The following is a 15,253-nucleotide window of genomic DNA, read 5'->3' on the forward strand; positions in this document are numbered from 1 at the left end:
TGGTACAATATCAAGGAACATACGTGATTATTTGAAAAACCTTGTGTCTCCCTCTCTCTCTGCCCCTCCCCCGTTCATGCTCTGTCTCTCTCTGTCCCAAAAATAAATAAACGTTGAAAAAAAAAATTAAAAAAAAAAAAAAAAAAGAAAAACCTTCTCACTGTTTCACCTATATATCCATGGGAGGTCAGATTTATTTATTTGTTAAAAAAATTTTTTTTTAAAACGTTTATTCACTTTTGAGAGGCAGAGAGTGAGCAGGGGTGGGGGCAGAGAGAGAGGGAGGCACAGAATCCAAAGCAGCTCCAGGCTCTGAGCCGTCAGCACAGAGCTCAATGCGGGACTCGAACTCATGATCTGTGAGATCATGACCTGAGCTGAAGTCGAAGGCTTAACCAACTGAGCCATCCAGGCACCTCCATGTGAAGTCAGTTTTAAAAATATACTCCAGTAAAGCCATTTATTGAATATATTGCAACAGCTTGAATGCAGAACCAGCTTTGAGAATCTGGCTAGACGTTAAAGAGATTTGCAGAAATCTAAAACAATGATATTCTTCTCAATAATTTATGTTGGGTTAAAAACACAGGTGTTTTTCATCATACTATGGTAATCCACGGTGACATGTAGTGATTTGTCATTGTTATTTTAAATATCTTTAAAAATAAATATTCTAATTTCAAGTATGGTAAATATTTTTTAAAGTTTATTTATTTATTTTGAGAGAGGGAGAGAGTGAGTGTACAAGCAGGGGAGGGGCAGAGAGAGGGGGAGAGAGAGAGAGAGAAAGAAAGAAAGAAAGAATCCCAAGCAGGCTCCATGCTGTCAGCACAGACCTGATGTGGGCCTTGAACTCAGGAACCATGAGAGCATGACCTGAGCCAAAATCAAGAGTCAGATTCTTTTTTTTTTTTTTTTTTTTAAATTTTTTTTTTCAACGTTTATTTATTTTTGGGACAGAGAGAGACAGAGCATGAACGGGGGAGGGGCAGAGAGAGAGGGAGACACAGAATCGGAACCAGGCTCCAGGCTCTGAGCCATCGGCCCAGAGCCCGACGCGGGGCTCGAACTCACGGACGGCGAGATCGTGACCTGGCTGAAGTCGGACGCTCAACCGACTGTGCCACCCAGGCGCCCCAAGAGTCAGATTCTTAATCGACTGAACCACCCGGGTGCTGCTCAAGTATGGTAAATATTGATAGAACATAAACAAAATGTCTTTGGAGTCCTCAGTGATTTTTAAGAGTACTGAAACAAAAACATTTGAAAACCACTGATCTAGTCAGATTGTTTCATCTGACCTTTAAAAACAGAGAGTGATTGCCCAAGTGAGGGCAATTTGACTGAGAACTGAGGGTTTTGGTTTTTTTTTAATGTTTATTTATTTTATTTTGAGAGAGAGGGAGAGTGCAAGCAGGGGGGGGGGGGCAGAGAGAGACACACACAGAATCTGAAGCAGGCTCCCAGCTCCGAGCTGTCAGCACAGAGCCCAATGCAGGGCTCAAACTCATGGACCTTGAGATCATGACCTGAACCAAAGTTGGCTGCTTAACTGACTGAGCCACTCAGGTGCCCCAAGACTGAGTTTTTGATTCTTAGTCCAGTGTTCTTCCCATTATATTATACAACAGGGAGGATATTTTAATTTGGACGCTTGGATGTTTCACTAAGGCTGTGTCTTTACTGGAGCCAATCCTCAGGTTATTTTATTAATATTAGCACACACAAGTCCTATTTTCTTTCTTTTTTTTTTTAATTTTTTTTTCAACGTTTATTTATTTTTGGGACAGAGAGAGACAGAGCATGAACGGGGGAGGCAGAGAGAGAGGGAGACACAGAATCAGAAACAGGCTCCAGGCTCTGAGCCATCAGCCCAGAGCCTGACGTGGGGCTCGAACTCCCGGACCGCAAGATCGTGACCTGGCTGAAGTCGGACGCTTAACCGACTGCGCCACCCAGGCGCCCCACAAGTCCTGTCTTCATATAGGTTGTTTATAGTGTGAACATTGACATATGCAGGTAGGCCATTGATAAAAACCGTAAGGTTTTTAATTTATCTATTATATTCTGGTACATAATTTTGGGCAATTATTGTTATAATTATATTAGATTTGATTTTGAATTCATTTGCAACTGGAAAAACATTTTAAGGAAATACTATAGGAAGTTCTGTTTAGAAATGTATGACCCCCAAAATAAAATGAAATGAATCTGACCGACCAAAGGCCAGGAGCAACTTGCTTCCCATGACCCCGACTGAGATACGTTCTCCTGACAATGCAAAGAATGTATAAAGGTTTTTCCCTTTTTGCTTTTGCTCCCAGGAGAGTCCAGGATAACTTTGCAACTTCACTTGAGTGACTGAGTAGCCTACTCTGGCAGGCACACTTGCCCTCTCTTTCCCATAGAATTCATATTCTCCTGGATCCTGATTTTTATTCATTTCCTCTGGAATTATATGTTCTCTGGTGAGCAACCTCCCCTTCTTCCATGAACCTGGCAGGTCTAAATAAAGACACAGGTCAAACCTGAGTTAAGGTTCTCGATACAGACACAGCCAGTTTGGCCTCGGGAAGATGGCTCTCGTGAAATGCGATCCAAGGGGAAAATTAAAGACAACCTGGAACCAACAGAGGTGTGGTCACCCCTTTGGAACATTTCTCTTTTCTTCTTTAGTTATGGGGGCGTTGCTCATTCCCGGAGGCAACCTTGTAGTCGCGGAGGATGAACCTTGTAATGTGACTTGCCACGCATGGGGCTGGATCCCGCCCCCAGGTATTTCCTGGGATATCGGCGTTCCCGTGAGCCACTCGAGCTATCATTCCGTTCCGGAGCCCAACAATCCCCAAAGTGCAGTGAGCGTCCTGACTCTCACACCACAGGGCAACGGGACTTTGACTTGTGTGGCCACCATGAAAGGGCTGCATGCCCACAAGTCTGTAACTGTGAATCTTACTGTGGTTCAGCCTCCTTTGGGTAAGTGAAGACCTTTTGCTTTATATAAAATAAAAATATTGTTGCATGCTTATATTTCATATGGGGTGCTCTCAGTCAACAATGCCTAGGAGAATTGTATGGTGACCTTGATTTTAGGTAGGGATGGTGATGGAGACAAATTAGTGTCAGCTTAATGATGCTGCAATTCCACTTGCTTTTAAATTTTATCTTCAAGTGTCTCTTTTTTTTTTAATGTTTATTTTTGAAAGAGAGAGAGAGAGACAGAGCGTGAGTAGGGGAGGGGCAGAGAGAGAGGGAGACACAGAATCCGAAACAGGCTCCAGGCTCTGAGCTGTCAGCACAGCGCCCGACGTGGGGCTTGAACCCACGAACTGTGAGATCATGACCTGAGCCGAAGTCAGAGGCTTAACCAACTGAGCCACCCAGGCACCCCAAGTGTTTTTATTTTTGACTTCCTTATGGAAACCATTAAGAACCTTGGCAATTATCATAAAACACATCAGGTTCAGTGATAAACACTTGAAGTCAGTGTTTCTCTGTAGCTTTTATCTGTTGTTCCAGTTTGATCCCATCCTCTTGGCCAGTATGGGGCAAGCTCTTCTAATATTTGAGGAGGGTGTGCAGGCCCTCTTGGATTCCTTCCAATCTCAGTAGCATATGGTTTCTTTCTTTCTTTCTTTCTTTCTTTCTTTCTTTCTTTCTTTCTTTCTTTCTTTCTCTTTCTTTCTCTTTCTCTCTCTCTCTCTCTCTCTTTTCTTTGTTTCTCTTCTCTTTTCTTTCTTTCTTTCTTTCTTCTTCTTTCTTTCTTTCCTTCTCTTTCTTCTTTCTTTCTTCTTTCTTTCTTCTTTCTTTCTTTCTTTCTTTCTTTCTTCTTCTTTCTTCTTTCTTTCTCCCAACAAATCCACAGTGTATTTGAAGGTACCACGTCTTATATTTTAAAAAATATAGCTAAAAACTCAACTAAATGACATAAATTTAGAGTTTAGATTCCCAAGAGAACCTACTGTAGGGTCCTTGGCATGCCAAAAACTCTAACCACACAGCCTACAGGGCTGCAGAGCCTGCTTGAACTCTGTCAGCCTGGAACAAGAAGAAAACGTGGGGCCAGGACTGGAGATCAACTCTCAGTCTTTCATTTTGCAAAAGAGGACTGAAAGGGAGGCCTAGAGAGGTGCTGTGCTCTGGCTGGGGCAGAGCAGGACCTAGAAGCCAGGTAGGGGTTCTCTCTTGGTCCAAAGAGTTTCCCACTACAAAAACACCTTTACTTGAGATCTTCCAAAGTTCAGAACAAAGTTATAGCCAGAGAAAGATTGATGATGAAGAAGAGGAAGAAGGAGAAGGAGAAGAGGAGGAGCAAGTGGAGGAAGAGAAGGAGCAAGAGGAGGAAGAGGAGGAAGAAGAAACACAGCATTTGCCAAGTAAAGGCTCTGTTTTAAGTGCTTCTCAGATGTTAACTGAATTAACATGCACAGCAGGTCTATGAGTGGACCCTGTTATTACTTCTGTTGCAGAGGCGAGGTGACAGGGAAATAGTATGGTTTGGAATTTGCCCGTGTCCGCAGAACTAGTAAATGGCAGAGATGGCCCTGCTGGTCTGTCTCCAGAATCTGCTCACCTGTCAGCTCTGCGTTTCACTTGTGTGGGCATGTGGGCAGCCACGTGGGGGGATGGGGGAGTGTCCTATGGCTTCCATAACAGTGTTCCACAAAGTGGGTGGCTTATACCAGAGAAATATGTTATGTCACAGCTCTGGAGGCTGAGTGTCTGAGATCAAGGTGTTGGTAGGCCTGGTTCTCTCCAGGAACCATAAGGGAATGATCTCTAGGCCTCTCTCTTAGCTTCTGGTATTTGCTGGTGGTCTTTGGTGTTTCTTGGCTTGTAGAAGTAGCAGCCTGACTTCTGTTGTCATCTTCACAGGATACTCTCTCTGTGTGCTGGTCTGTGTCCAAATTTCCCCTTTAAAATCTTTTAAAAATTTATTTATTTTGAGAAAGAGAGTGAGACAGGGAGAGAGAGAGGTGGGGGAGGGGCGGGGGCGGGGGGAGAAAGAGAGAGAGAGAGAATTCCTAGCAGGCTCCACACCGTCAGCACAGATTCTGATGCAGAGCTTGAACCCATGAACTATGACATCATGACCTGAGCCAAAACTAAAAGCTGGGTGCTCAACCAACTGAGCCACCTGGGTGCCCCTAAATTTCCCTTTTTTATAAGGACACCACTCATATTGGATTATGGGACCCATCCTATCGAGTATAACCTCATCTTAACTAAATTGCGTCTGCAATACTCTGTTTTCAAATAAGGTTACGTTCTGGGAATACTGGGGGTTAGTACTTTAACACATGAATTTTAGGGGGACACAAGTCAACCCGTCATCACAGATGATGTCTCCGTGAACCTATAAAAAGCCAGTCAGAGACTAACCTGTGGTCAGTACCAACAGTTCTGTGCTTTGCACTGTGGGGATTAGTCCTTGGTGCAACGAGCACAAGCTTGTCCCACCATTGCTAAAACTTTGCCTCTTGTCTCTGATTCAGATGCTCCCAGAGACCAGGCAGACAACAGAAACGAAAGCATAAGTGAATACATGTGTCAGGTAGAAGATGGAGTGGAGGGGCCCATTGGGAACCAGACATCATGCTCCATCCACACGGAACAGCTCTATCAGTGCCAGCTGGTTGTTGCCAATGGGAAAGGAGATCCAGGGCTGGCAGATCTCTGACCTGGATCTGGTGCCTATCAATGCTTTTGAGGGCAAAGGACACCAAAATCTGTGTTTCTTTGGTTTTAAGTCAAGATTAATTTATTTTAGCTTATTAAATTCAAGGGAGTTTGGCTTATTCTCTGCTAAGACGACGTAAGAAGATAAAACGAGAATTCAAACCCAGCTTGCTTTTCTGTCTCCAGTTTATTATTTTGAACGACTAAAACCTTTAGAAAAATTGCAAGACCAGTACAATGAATACCTGTGTGCCTTTGCCTAGATACAACAAATGTTAACATTTTGTCCTGTTTGCCCCTCTCTCAGCTTTTTCTTTTGCTGAGCCATTTGAGAGCTTCTGTTAAATAAATACCTAAATACCTTGGCATGTGTATCATGAGAACAAAGACATTCTACTTAACCACACATGATGTCGTCAGCAATCACGAAATATAATGCTGACACAATACTATTATATAATATACAGCCCATATTCACATTTCCCCAAGTATCCTTTATAGTGATTTTCTTCTCCAAACCAGTATCCAGTCAAAGACCATGCATTGCCTTTGGCTGTCAGGTGTATTGTTTCCTTCCCTTACTCTTGAATGGCTCCCTCACCTTTTCTGTCTTTCCTGATATAAACCTATTTTGATTTGGGGCTAAATATTCTTGGCAAGCCATGGGTATTGTCATGTAGGCACATGATGCCGATTTTCTCTATCATTGGTAATGAATTTGGTCATTTGGCTAATGATTTCTCTGTTGTAATGATACCTTTCTCCTTTATAATTAATACATAATCAGCGTATACTGTATGAATGTCTCATTTCCTGGCAGTCTTTCACCTCATAGCTTTTGTGTTCATCAATAAGTCATTGCCTAAATCTGTTGCTTCTATGGTGGTTGTAAAAGAATGATTTTCTGGCTCCATAATTTTTCTATATTTGTTAGTTGGTGGTCTTCTGTAAAGAAGAGACTTCTTTTGCCTTTTTTTTCCTTTTCCTTTTCTTTCTTTCTTTTTTTTTTAAACAGTGTTAGTATGGACTCCTTTTTATCCAATACACTATTATCTGCTCCTGTCATTATTCATTTTGATGTTCAGGTTGCTCCATATTTGGCTAGGTGGGAATCCCTTCCAGCTGGTCCAGTGTCTTTTTTTTTTTCTTATTTTTTTTTTTTTAATTTATTTTTGGGACAGAGAGAGACAGAGCGTGAGCAGGGGAAGGGCAGAGAGAGAGGGAGACACAGAATCGGAAGCAGGCTCCAGGCTCTGAGCCATCAGCCCAGAGCCCGACGCGGGGCTCGAACTCACAGACCGCGAGATGGTGACCTGGCTGAAGTCGGACGCTTAACCGACTGCGCCACCCAGGCGCCCCGGTCCAGTGTCCTTTTTGACATGGCCCTTAGTTTTTGAGCAGTCAGCCTAGTAAGATGATGTTCTGAAGTCCCTATGCATTTCACCTCTTCTACCTGGAATCAGCCATTTCTCCAAGGAGCCAGTCCAGCTTGCTTTGAAGCTATTTAAATATGATAAAGTACAGTCCAGGCTTTGAAAGGGAGGATTAAAAAAAAAAAGAAAGTTCCATTAGCCCCAAATGCAATGAAATCGACTGTTGAAACTGCACATCTTAACAAGGTAACACTGCAACAGAGCTCTGGTCTGATGGATCATGCCCCAGAGAAATGGATTTTAGAGATTCGCTTGCCTGCAAAGCTTTTCTTTTGTAGGGAAGGGTAAGGAGCACTTAATTTCCGTTGATCAGGTTTAATTCAGCTGGGGGCCTCGTAAACTGGGACTGGGGGAGTTAGGCCTTAGTTATGGCAGCTGGGGTCCCCGCAGCCTCAAAGGGAAGCCCAGTGGGCGCCTTGCAATGAGTCTTACTTTATGGGACTCATTTGGAAAAGGGTAATTTGTTTCTAAATTATTCATCAAGATCCAGAGCAGCTGGCGGCTGGCTGCGTGTTGTATATTTTATGCAAGTTTTAGTAGCTGAAGACCTCATTACAGCGCGGGCTGCTGGTGCGTGGGAGGCTTCCAGAAACACAGCCAGCGGTCCGGAGAGCCCAGAAGCAGCAAGCCTGGGCTGTGCAGGCTTCTTCAGGAATCGATAAGCATCAGTCCTGCCACCCATTTCCTCCTAAAAGTGCAGGAAGTCTTCACTTCTGGAATAGTCCCTGTAAGTCGTGGCAAGGATGACAATGGCCGTTTAGGAAGCCTGTAATCAGTTCAAGCCAAATAAAACACTCACTGACTCCTGGAAGAGAAGCATCCTGAAAAGGGTACTGCTAATTTTTTTTTTTTTTTAAAGATCGATTTTCTTGATTCCAGAAGCAACACCGCATTGCAGACACACGGACGGCCGAAAGTGAGAGCGCCTCGCACAACCCCCCTTCAGATAAGCGCTCTCAGCCCTCCGTGCGCCCAGCTGCCTGGTTTCCTCTGTTTTCTTGCTTGGTGTGCAGGCCAGTGAAGCGTTCCAACAAAGCAACATTGTTGGGACAGGGGAGCACCCGGTAGAGTGTAGTGATTCCTGGTTATAATCTTAGTTTTGTGGGGAGTGGTGATTTCGACGGCCCGGGAGTGGCAGTCCTGGGTCACAGCTCTGGCTCCCGCTATGTGATTCTGAGCAAGTCACTGACTTCGGAGCTTAGTCTTCTTGCCTGTTAAATGAGAAGCAGAAGCATAGAGCAGAAGTTCTCTTTCCCGGCTGCCTGTTAGCCTCCAGGAGCTTTGACGCACATGGTGAATGCTCAGGGCCCATCCCAAAGGTTCTGACGTAATTGGTTTGTGCGGGGCCTGGAAATGGACGTTTTTGAGAAAGCCCCAGTTCACTGGGCAGTCAGAACTGGGGGCTCCTGCACAGGGAAATCTTGAAGGCCTTGCCTCCTGAGCCAGCTTCATTAGTGCTGTTATCCACACAGACGTGGACACCAGAGAGCCTGGGCTCAGATTCCCAGCTTGCCTGCTGTGTGACTTCAGGCGAGTTACTTAACCTCTCTGTGCCTCAATTTTCTCATCTGTAAAACAGAGATGATAATAATATCTACCTCACACAATTGTTATTGGTGTCAGAAGTAAGCAGGTTAAAACGTCTAAAGTGCTCAGGACAGTCCCTGCTGCAGAGCCCAAGGGCAGGAGAGGGGGGCGGCTTTTATCACTTGTCTCATTGATTCAGAGATCTCCTGTGTCCCTTCCAGTCAGCAGAGGAACACCTTTTCACATGCCGCTGGTGACATTTTGTATCGATCCAATTGGTTTCGAGAAATTCTATAGGCCCTTTTAAAACCCAGAGCATTTCTGTGAGAGCATCTGGGAAGAACTGTCTTCCTTTTCTGCGCAGATGGGTAAAGGACAGCCTTGAAGCTGAGATTAAAGGTGCACAGGAAATTCAGGATTGTGGCCGTGACGTACACAGTTGTGTGAGGGAACGTAGGGCCGAAGGCAAGCAGTGCTCAACTTGGACATTGTCTTCCTTGGTCACGAGGTGCACATGTGCATCCTTTCCAGCAACTCTGTCATTCACCTTGAACCGATTACATCCACATCCTTTGCTAGGACATACGTCAGGGTCCAGCACCTACCTGGACTCCCCATTTCCCGTAAGACCTGGGCTGCAGCTTCCCAGAAGGATTCTTCCAAATTGGACACACAACACAAATAGACAAGAGTCACAGCACTGGGTTTTCTCCTGTTCTGAGAAACAGAACCGAGCCTGTTCTGGTTTTCTGTTGTCCAGCGTTCACTGAGTGTCTTTGTTCCACGTGTCTTATCTGTACAATGGAGGATTATGGACAAGGTCATACCAAGATTCTGTGCTTTCTGCCCGCTCTCATGCTTTCCATCAGTAGATGACCATTATTTACTTTTCTTCCAATCCACTGTAAATGTACCATTTAAAAAGCATCACACTAAGACGTCTATGATATATATGCCTGTGTGCATTCATATGTATGTCATATATGATAAATTAAAAATTGTTATTCAAATAGGAAAAGTTCTTCTGTGTAGCTCCAGTACCAAATTACCCCCCCCCCCCCGTGGCGCATACACCATGCTGTCTGGGGGGCCCCGCTGGACTGGAGGGAGAGCGAAAGTCTTCCCTCGGTGTGAAACCCCAGGGGAGATTTGACCCCCAGTGGAGGGTGGTCACAGCATATAAGAAGCAAAAGAACGAGCCATGTGCCTCCTGTTACCAGTTGCTGTTTTGGTGAGAGTTTGGGGCTTTTAGGTGAGTGCAGGCAACACTTTGCTGAGTGCGGTGGTTAAATTAAGAGATAAGAGAGTGAGTGAGATCACAGTACCCAGCAGGGTAGCCCTTCCCTTACTTTAAGTCCTTCCTGAGGGATAGGCAGCTATTTCTGTGCTAGATCAGAGGAAAGGTTGTCACGGTCAAGACTTGGTTGACAGAAGTTTGGCAGACTGGTCATTTTCTCCAGTAGGGGAGGAAAATGCCCTGATAGGGAATGTTTGGGGCAAGTCAGCAAATGTGTGTTGACTTCACCAGTGTGAATTTCAAGCCTATCTCTTGAATGTTTCAAATAGGCTCCGGGCCAGACATGGAGCTTGAACGTGGGGCTTGAACTAACGACCCTGAGATCAAGACCTGAGTTGAGATCAAGAGTCGAGTGCTTGACTGACTGAGCCACCCAGGTGCCCACCCCCCCCCCCGCCATCTCTTGAATATTGAGCCAGATCTTAATGTTTAACCCCAGCTGGCTCCCTTAAGAAAGCTAATATTTGCAAACTTCAATTCGTAAACAGTTCATCACACTGATTTAGAATGATGTCAGCAATCTCGAACGTGTGTGTTGTACCCTACAGTGTTCTCAGCACTTTGACATGCATCCCGAGTCTCTGACCAGCCTGGGGGGGAAGGGAGCAGGAACTGTGGACGATTGAGCCAGTGGCTGGTAGAACACAAGTAAACAGTGGCCATGAGATTTCGCTGGATGCACTGACATGAAGCCCAAAGCTCTTTGTCAGTTGCAAAGTTTCCTCATGGTGCTCTGAGTTTAAACTCCAGATTGTGATGATCATAAATGTGGATTTGGACTTATTACTGTTATTATTTTTATTTTTATCACATCCATAAGCTGTTGTGTGGACTTATTACTGTTATTATTTTTATTTTTATCACACCCATAAGCTGTTGTGTGGCAGGTTGCTTGGGAAGTGTTTGCATTTTGGTATTTTCAAAGTGTGGGTCACCAACCACCTGTATCAGAATCACCTGGGTGCCATTGCAGACCCCCTGACTTGGCACCACTGGAGGCAGGCTCTGCATTTGATGTGCAACGAGCATTCCAGGTGATGCTTGGGATTTTGCTCTCGGTGCAGCAGGTGGACAATCTGTATTACTCTCTGGATGGGAAGACACTGGATTGTTTTAAAGCTCCAATTCTGGGGCTGAGGAGGGGTGGTATGAGAAGGGTAGAATTCTGCCCCTACCAACTCTGCCTTTTCTGGGGAATTCTTTTCTATCCCTATCTGTCTCAATTCATCTCAGAAAAATGATGGGTCATGTGGAGATACAGAGATACATCATCCATCCTTCCATCCACCCTTCCTTCCTTCCTTCCTTCCTTCCTTCCTTCCTTCCTTCCTCCCTCCCTCCCTCCCTCCCTCCCTCCCTCCCTTCCTTCCTTCTTTCCATCCATCCATCCACCCATCCATCCAATGTGCCCAATATGTACCAGGTGCTTGGGGTATAAGAAAAATAAGACATAGTCCTCGACCTTGAGGAGACTAAGTTTAGTTTAGATAGTAGCAAATGTGTAAGAAGAACTGAAGGTGAAAGCTGCCAATTTCACAAACTTTTATGGTGGCAATGAATGGGAGATGTATAAAAAAAAGGAAATTTAAAAAACCATCACAGGTAATGTGGAGAGGCTTTGCACAGAGAGCAGAAAACAAGTACCTTTTTATATTATGTATTTCTTCAAAGTACAGAGTTCTCTGAATTTTAGCATGTGCTTCGAGATCAGTCCATTTATTATTTTGCAGTGGAATCCTTTCTTGTCCATGAGTCAGAATCCAGGTGGTTGATGATTGTAGAAACTAGGGCATTAGTGATCATCTCTAACCATTCCTGTAAGGTTGTCTGAGCATTTAACTTTGACACAGGATTAGCAAATTATGATTTCAAGGTCAATTTTCATGGAAAACTCTAAGAACACCCAAGAACTGTTTTCCCACTATAACCTCTGGTTCCAAAGTGCTAGAAATCTGTTGATTTAATTTTTTTTAAATGTTTATTTAGTTTTTGAGAGAGGCAGAACATGAGTGGCAGATGGGCAGAGACAGAGGGAGACACAGAATCCGAATCAGGCTCCAGGCTCTGAGCTGTCAGCACAGAGCCTGACAAGGGGCTCAAATTCATGGACCATGAGACCATGACCTGAGCTGAAGTTGGACGCTCAACCAACTGAGCCACCCAGGTGCTCTTAGTCTCTTCATTTAAAAACAAACCCTCTCTTCCTTCATAGGAAGTCTATCGTTTTAATATTTTTCTAATGACTTGCATTCAATACAATAGCATTCATTTACAATCAGAATCCAACCAAGCACTCAGGGTTGAGTGACAGACTTTACTCAAGAGCAATTCGCATTGGAACGGATCAACTTAAATGCGGGTTGACCTCAATGTGGTTCGGGGGCAAGTGCAATGCCGGCCGGATAAGGGCTCTCTTCGGAATGTGGGTATGGTTCTTCTAACCCACGGCTGCACGGTGCTGTCCAATGGGACTTCCTGTGGTGAGGACCATGTTCTGCACCTGTGGAAACTGAGCACTTGAAATGTGGCTAGTGTGACTGAGGTGCTGAGTATTTAATTGTATATAATTCTGGTTAATTTAATTTGAATTTAGAGAACTGTGCGAAGCATGTTGGACAGTTCTGGCTAAGACAGCGCTGTACTACATCAAAGTGGCTTTTTCTTCTCTCTTCCCTTCTCACCTCTTCCCTTTCACTCTCTGCAGGCACTACCTTGCCTGTCTGTTCCCTTTCCCAAATCCGTGACTACTGGATGCAACAAGAGGGCAAAGCAGACATTAAGGGCGGTGCCTCCCAAAGAGCCATGGAAAACAGCAATGAGCGGATGAGGAATGAAGTCTGTGGGCAGGTGTGGGTGGGCTGGGGCTGAAGGCCCTTGCAGTACAATCCCTTAGACGTGACTCTTCTTCAGTTTGGCCTCGTTTTCTCTGGGCTCTGGACCCTTGATGGGTGGGAATGTGGAAGGGAGAACCAAATGCTGGTCTTGCAGTCTTGTCTGGTAGTAGCTGCCTAGTAAGTATTCCTTGGCGAAATAAAGGATGTTGGGGTGAGGTAATCACTCCTCCCACTTGGGAGCGGTCTTCCTGTGTTGCCTACTCTACCTCTAAGAACAATAGAGGCGCTAACTGACAAATACTGGGACCGTGTTACTCAGCAGGTGCTTATTGGTAGCAGTAAGTATTGTAATGGAAGATCCTGTAGAGTATTGAATATCTGAGCACACTGAAGAGAAGTTGACCTATGGCACCCAGCTGTAGTGGCTAAATGGTTATAATATTATCGGAAAACAGAATCTAACTTACAGGGCGGCAGAAATAGTGATTACGAACCCTAGACGGTAGCAAGCATCACTAAATAAAGTTTTTTTTCTCCTCTCAACTTTATAGGCAGTATTGATAAAGCAGGTACATCATTGCCTACCTGGGCCATAATTCTGCTTGCAGTATCATTTTCATTGCTTTTGATCCTGATCATTGTTCTGATTATAATAATCTGCTGCTGTTGTGTCTCCGGGAGAGAGATAAAAGGTAATTTTTTTTTTGTTTATATAGATTTGTGTATATATTTGAACGTTTGGTACAAACACTTGTCAGTCATTAGCTCTTTTGTAAGATGCATTGGCCTTTGGAGCGCCCTTTATTTGGAAGCGGGCTTCAGGGAAGGAAAGGATTTTATGAAGAAGGAATACATTCCTTTGGGGCTTGCTGTAACCACTCCCAGAAAGACTGAGATCTGCACACTTTTGAGAGGGTGAAGAGACAGTACCTTTCTCAGCAAAGACGCTGACTATTTGAGTTCTGTGCTTATTTGCGAGGATAGAAGGACATTGTAATCTGCCACTTAGATGCTGTGCTTTTATCTAGAATAGTATCTACCTATCTGAGCACATGAAAAGATTATTTCCTATTTTGTGTAATTCCAAATTGCATTTGGAGGTGAATGTTGATATAGTGGTGGGAAGAAAAAGAAGGTCTGCCAATAAAAATAGTACAAATAAACTTAATAATCACACATTTCTTCTGAATGAAGTCTTTCGAGGACTCCAAGATATATGAAAGCAGTGGCCTCATTTGGGGGTCAGGCTTCACAATGGGGTGGGCTCACCGACATTGGGGGGGGGCTTGTCGTGAGGTTCAGCCATTCGTGACTTCAGAAACCAAAGGATCTTTGTCATGTAGAAGGCTCGGGACTTTCCAAGTGCTGAATGTGTGTGTACAGCCTTACCTTTCTTTGTCTCGGAAAACCTCACCTACGCCTATTTGAATATTCTCTACACTTAAATTATTTTTCTTACAGTCAGACTTCTGATATTAGGCTATGTGTCAGTTTAATTGCATTTAAAATGTCATTAGTAATAATTGCCATTTGATGAGCCCTTTTTTTGTGGGTGACCCAGGCACTGTGTTAATTATCTTACATGGACTATCTCTCTTAGATAGTCTATGCAAAGTGCATAGTTAAGCCATATCTAAGCTAATTGCCTAGCCTCAGCCCCTGCATGGATTTGGTTCAGGATTGGGAATTAATTCTGTGATACAACTTTATTCCCTAGGAAACAACATGAAAAGTAGTAAGCCTCTGTTGGCCCAGATTTGATGGCAATTTGCTTTAACTTGGGAGTTACCCTATATGCCACAGATGGATTACTCAAGTAAAATACACTGGATTTTATTTTATTTTTATTTTTATTTTTATTTTTTTTTAAATTTTTTTTTTCAATGTTTATTTATTTTTGGGACAGAGAGAGACAGAGCACGAATGGGGGAGGGGCATAGAGAGAGGGAGACACAGAATCAGAAACAGGCTCCAGGCTCTGAGCCATCAGCCCAGAGCCCGACGCGGGGCTCGAACTCACGGACCGCGAGATCGTGACCTGGCTGAAGTCGGACGCTTAACCGACTGCGCCACCCAGGCGCCCCAAAATACACTGGATTTTAGATGAAAACGATTGGATAACTTAAATTTTAATTTAGACGTGACTAGGATTGTGCAGTGCCTTCAGAATACTATTTTCCACATTAGCTACTGTGGTGTCGTTGAAGGAGCATTCTATTTATTTGGATTCCTGCTTCTCCTAAGCTGTTTTTTGCCTGTTCCATAATAGCCTAGTAGGAAGGTTGTGATGGTTGGTGGCCCAGGTAAGATGTGCACTGGGGGGACTGTCTGATTTTTAGCATTCTCATTTACAAGATGGGGATAAGTGCCATCCTATAGATCGGTCATGAGGACAAAATAAATTGCTACATGAAACTGTTTCCATTCTAGATTAAAAAAAATTTTTTTACTGTGTTTTATTTTTTGAGAGAGACAGTGTGCTG

General features: G+C 44.1%; 1 protein-coding gene across 1 annotated transcript in view; it reads left to right on the forward strand.

The window, feature by feature from the left end:
* Positions 1–15,253, forward strand: part of IGSF5 (immunoglobulin superfamily member 5) — a 52,620-nt gene that overhangs the window by 22,138 nt on the left and 15,229 nt on the right. The window contains exons 5-6 of the mRNA XM_030330034.1: positions 2,677–2,976; positions 13,322–13,462. Of these exons, the coding sequence (XP_030185894.1) occupies positions 2,677–2,976; positions 13,322–13,462 (441 nt within the window). The remainder of the gene's footprint in view (positions 1–2,676; positions 2,977–13,321; positions 13,463–15,253) is intronic.

Source organism: Lynx canadensis, chromosome C2 (assembly GCF_007474595.2).
Source record: "Lynx canadensis isolate LIC74 chromosome C2, mLynCan4.pri.v2, whole genome shotgun sequence".
Lineage (NCBI taxonomy): Eukaryota > Metazoa > Chordata > Mammalia > Carnivora > Felidae > Lynx > Lynx canadensis.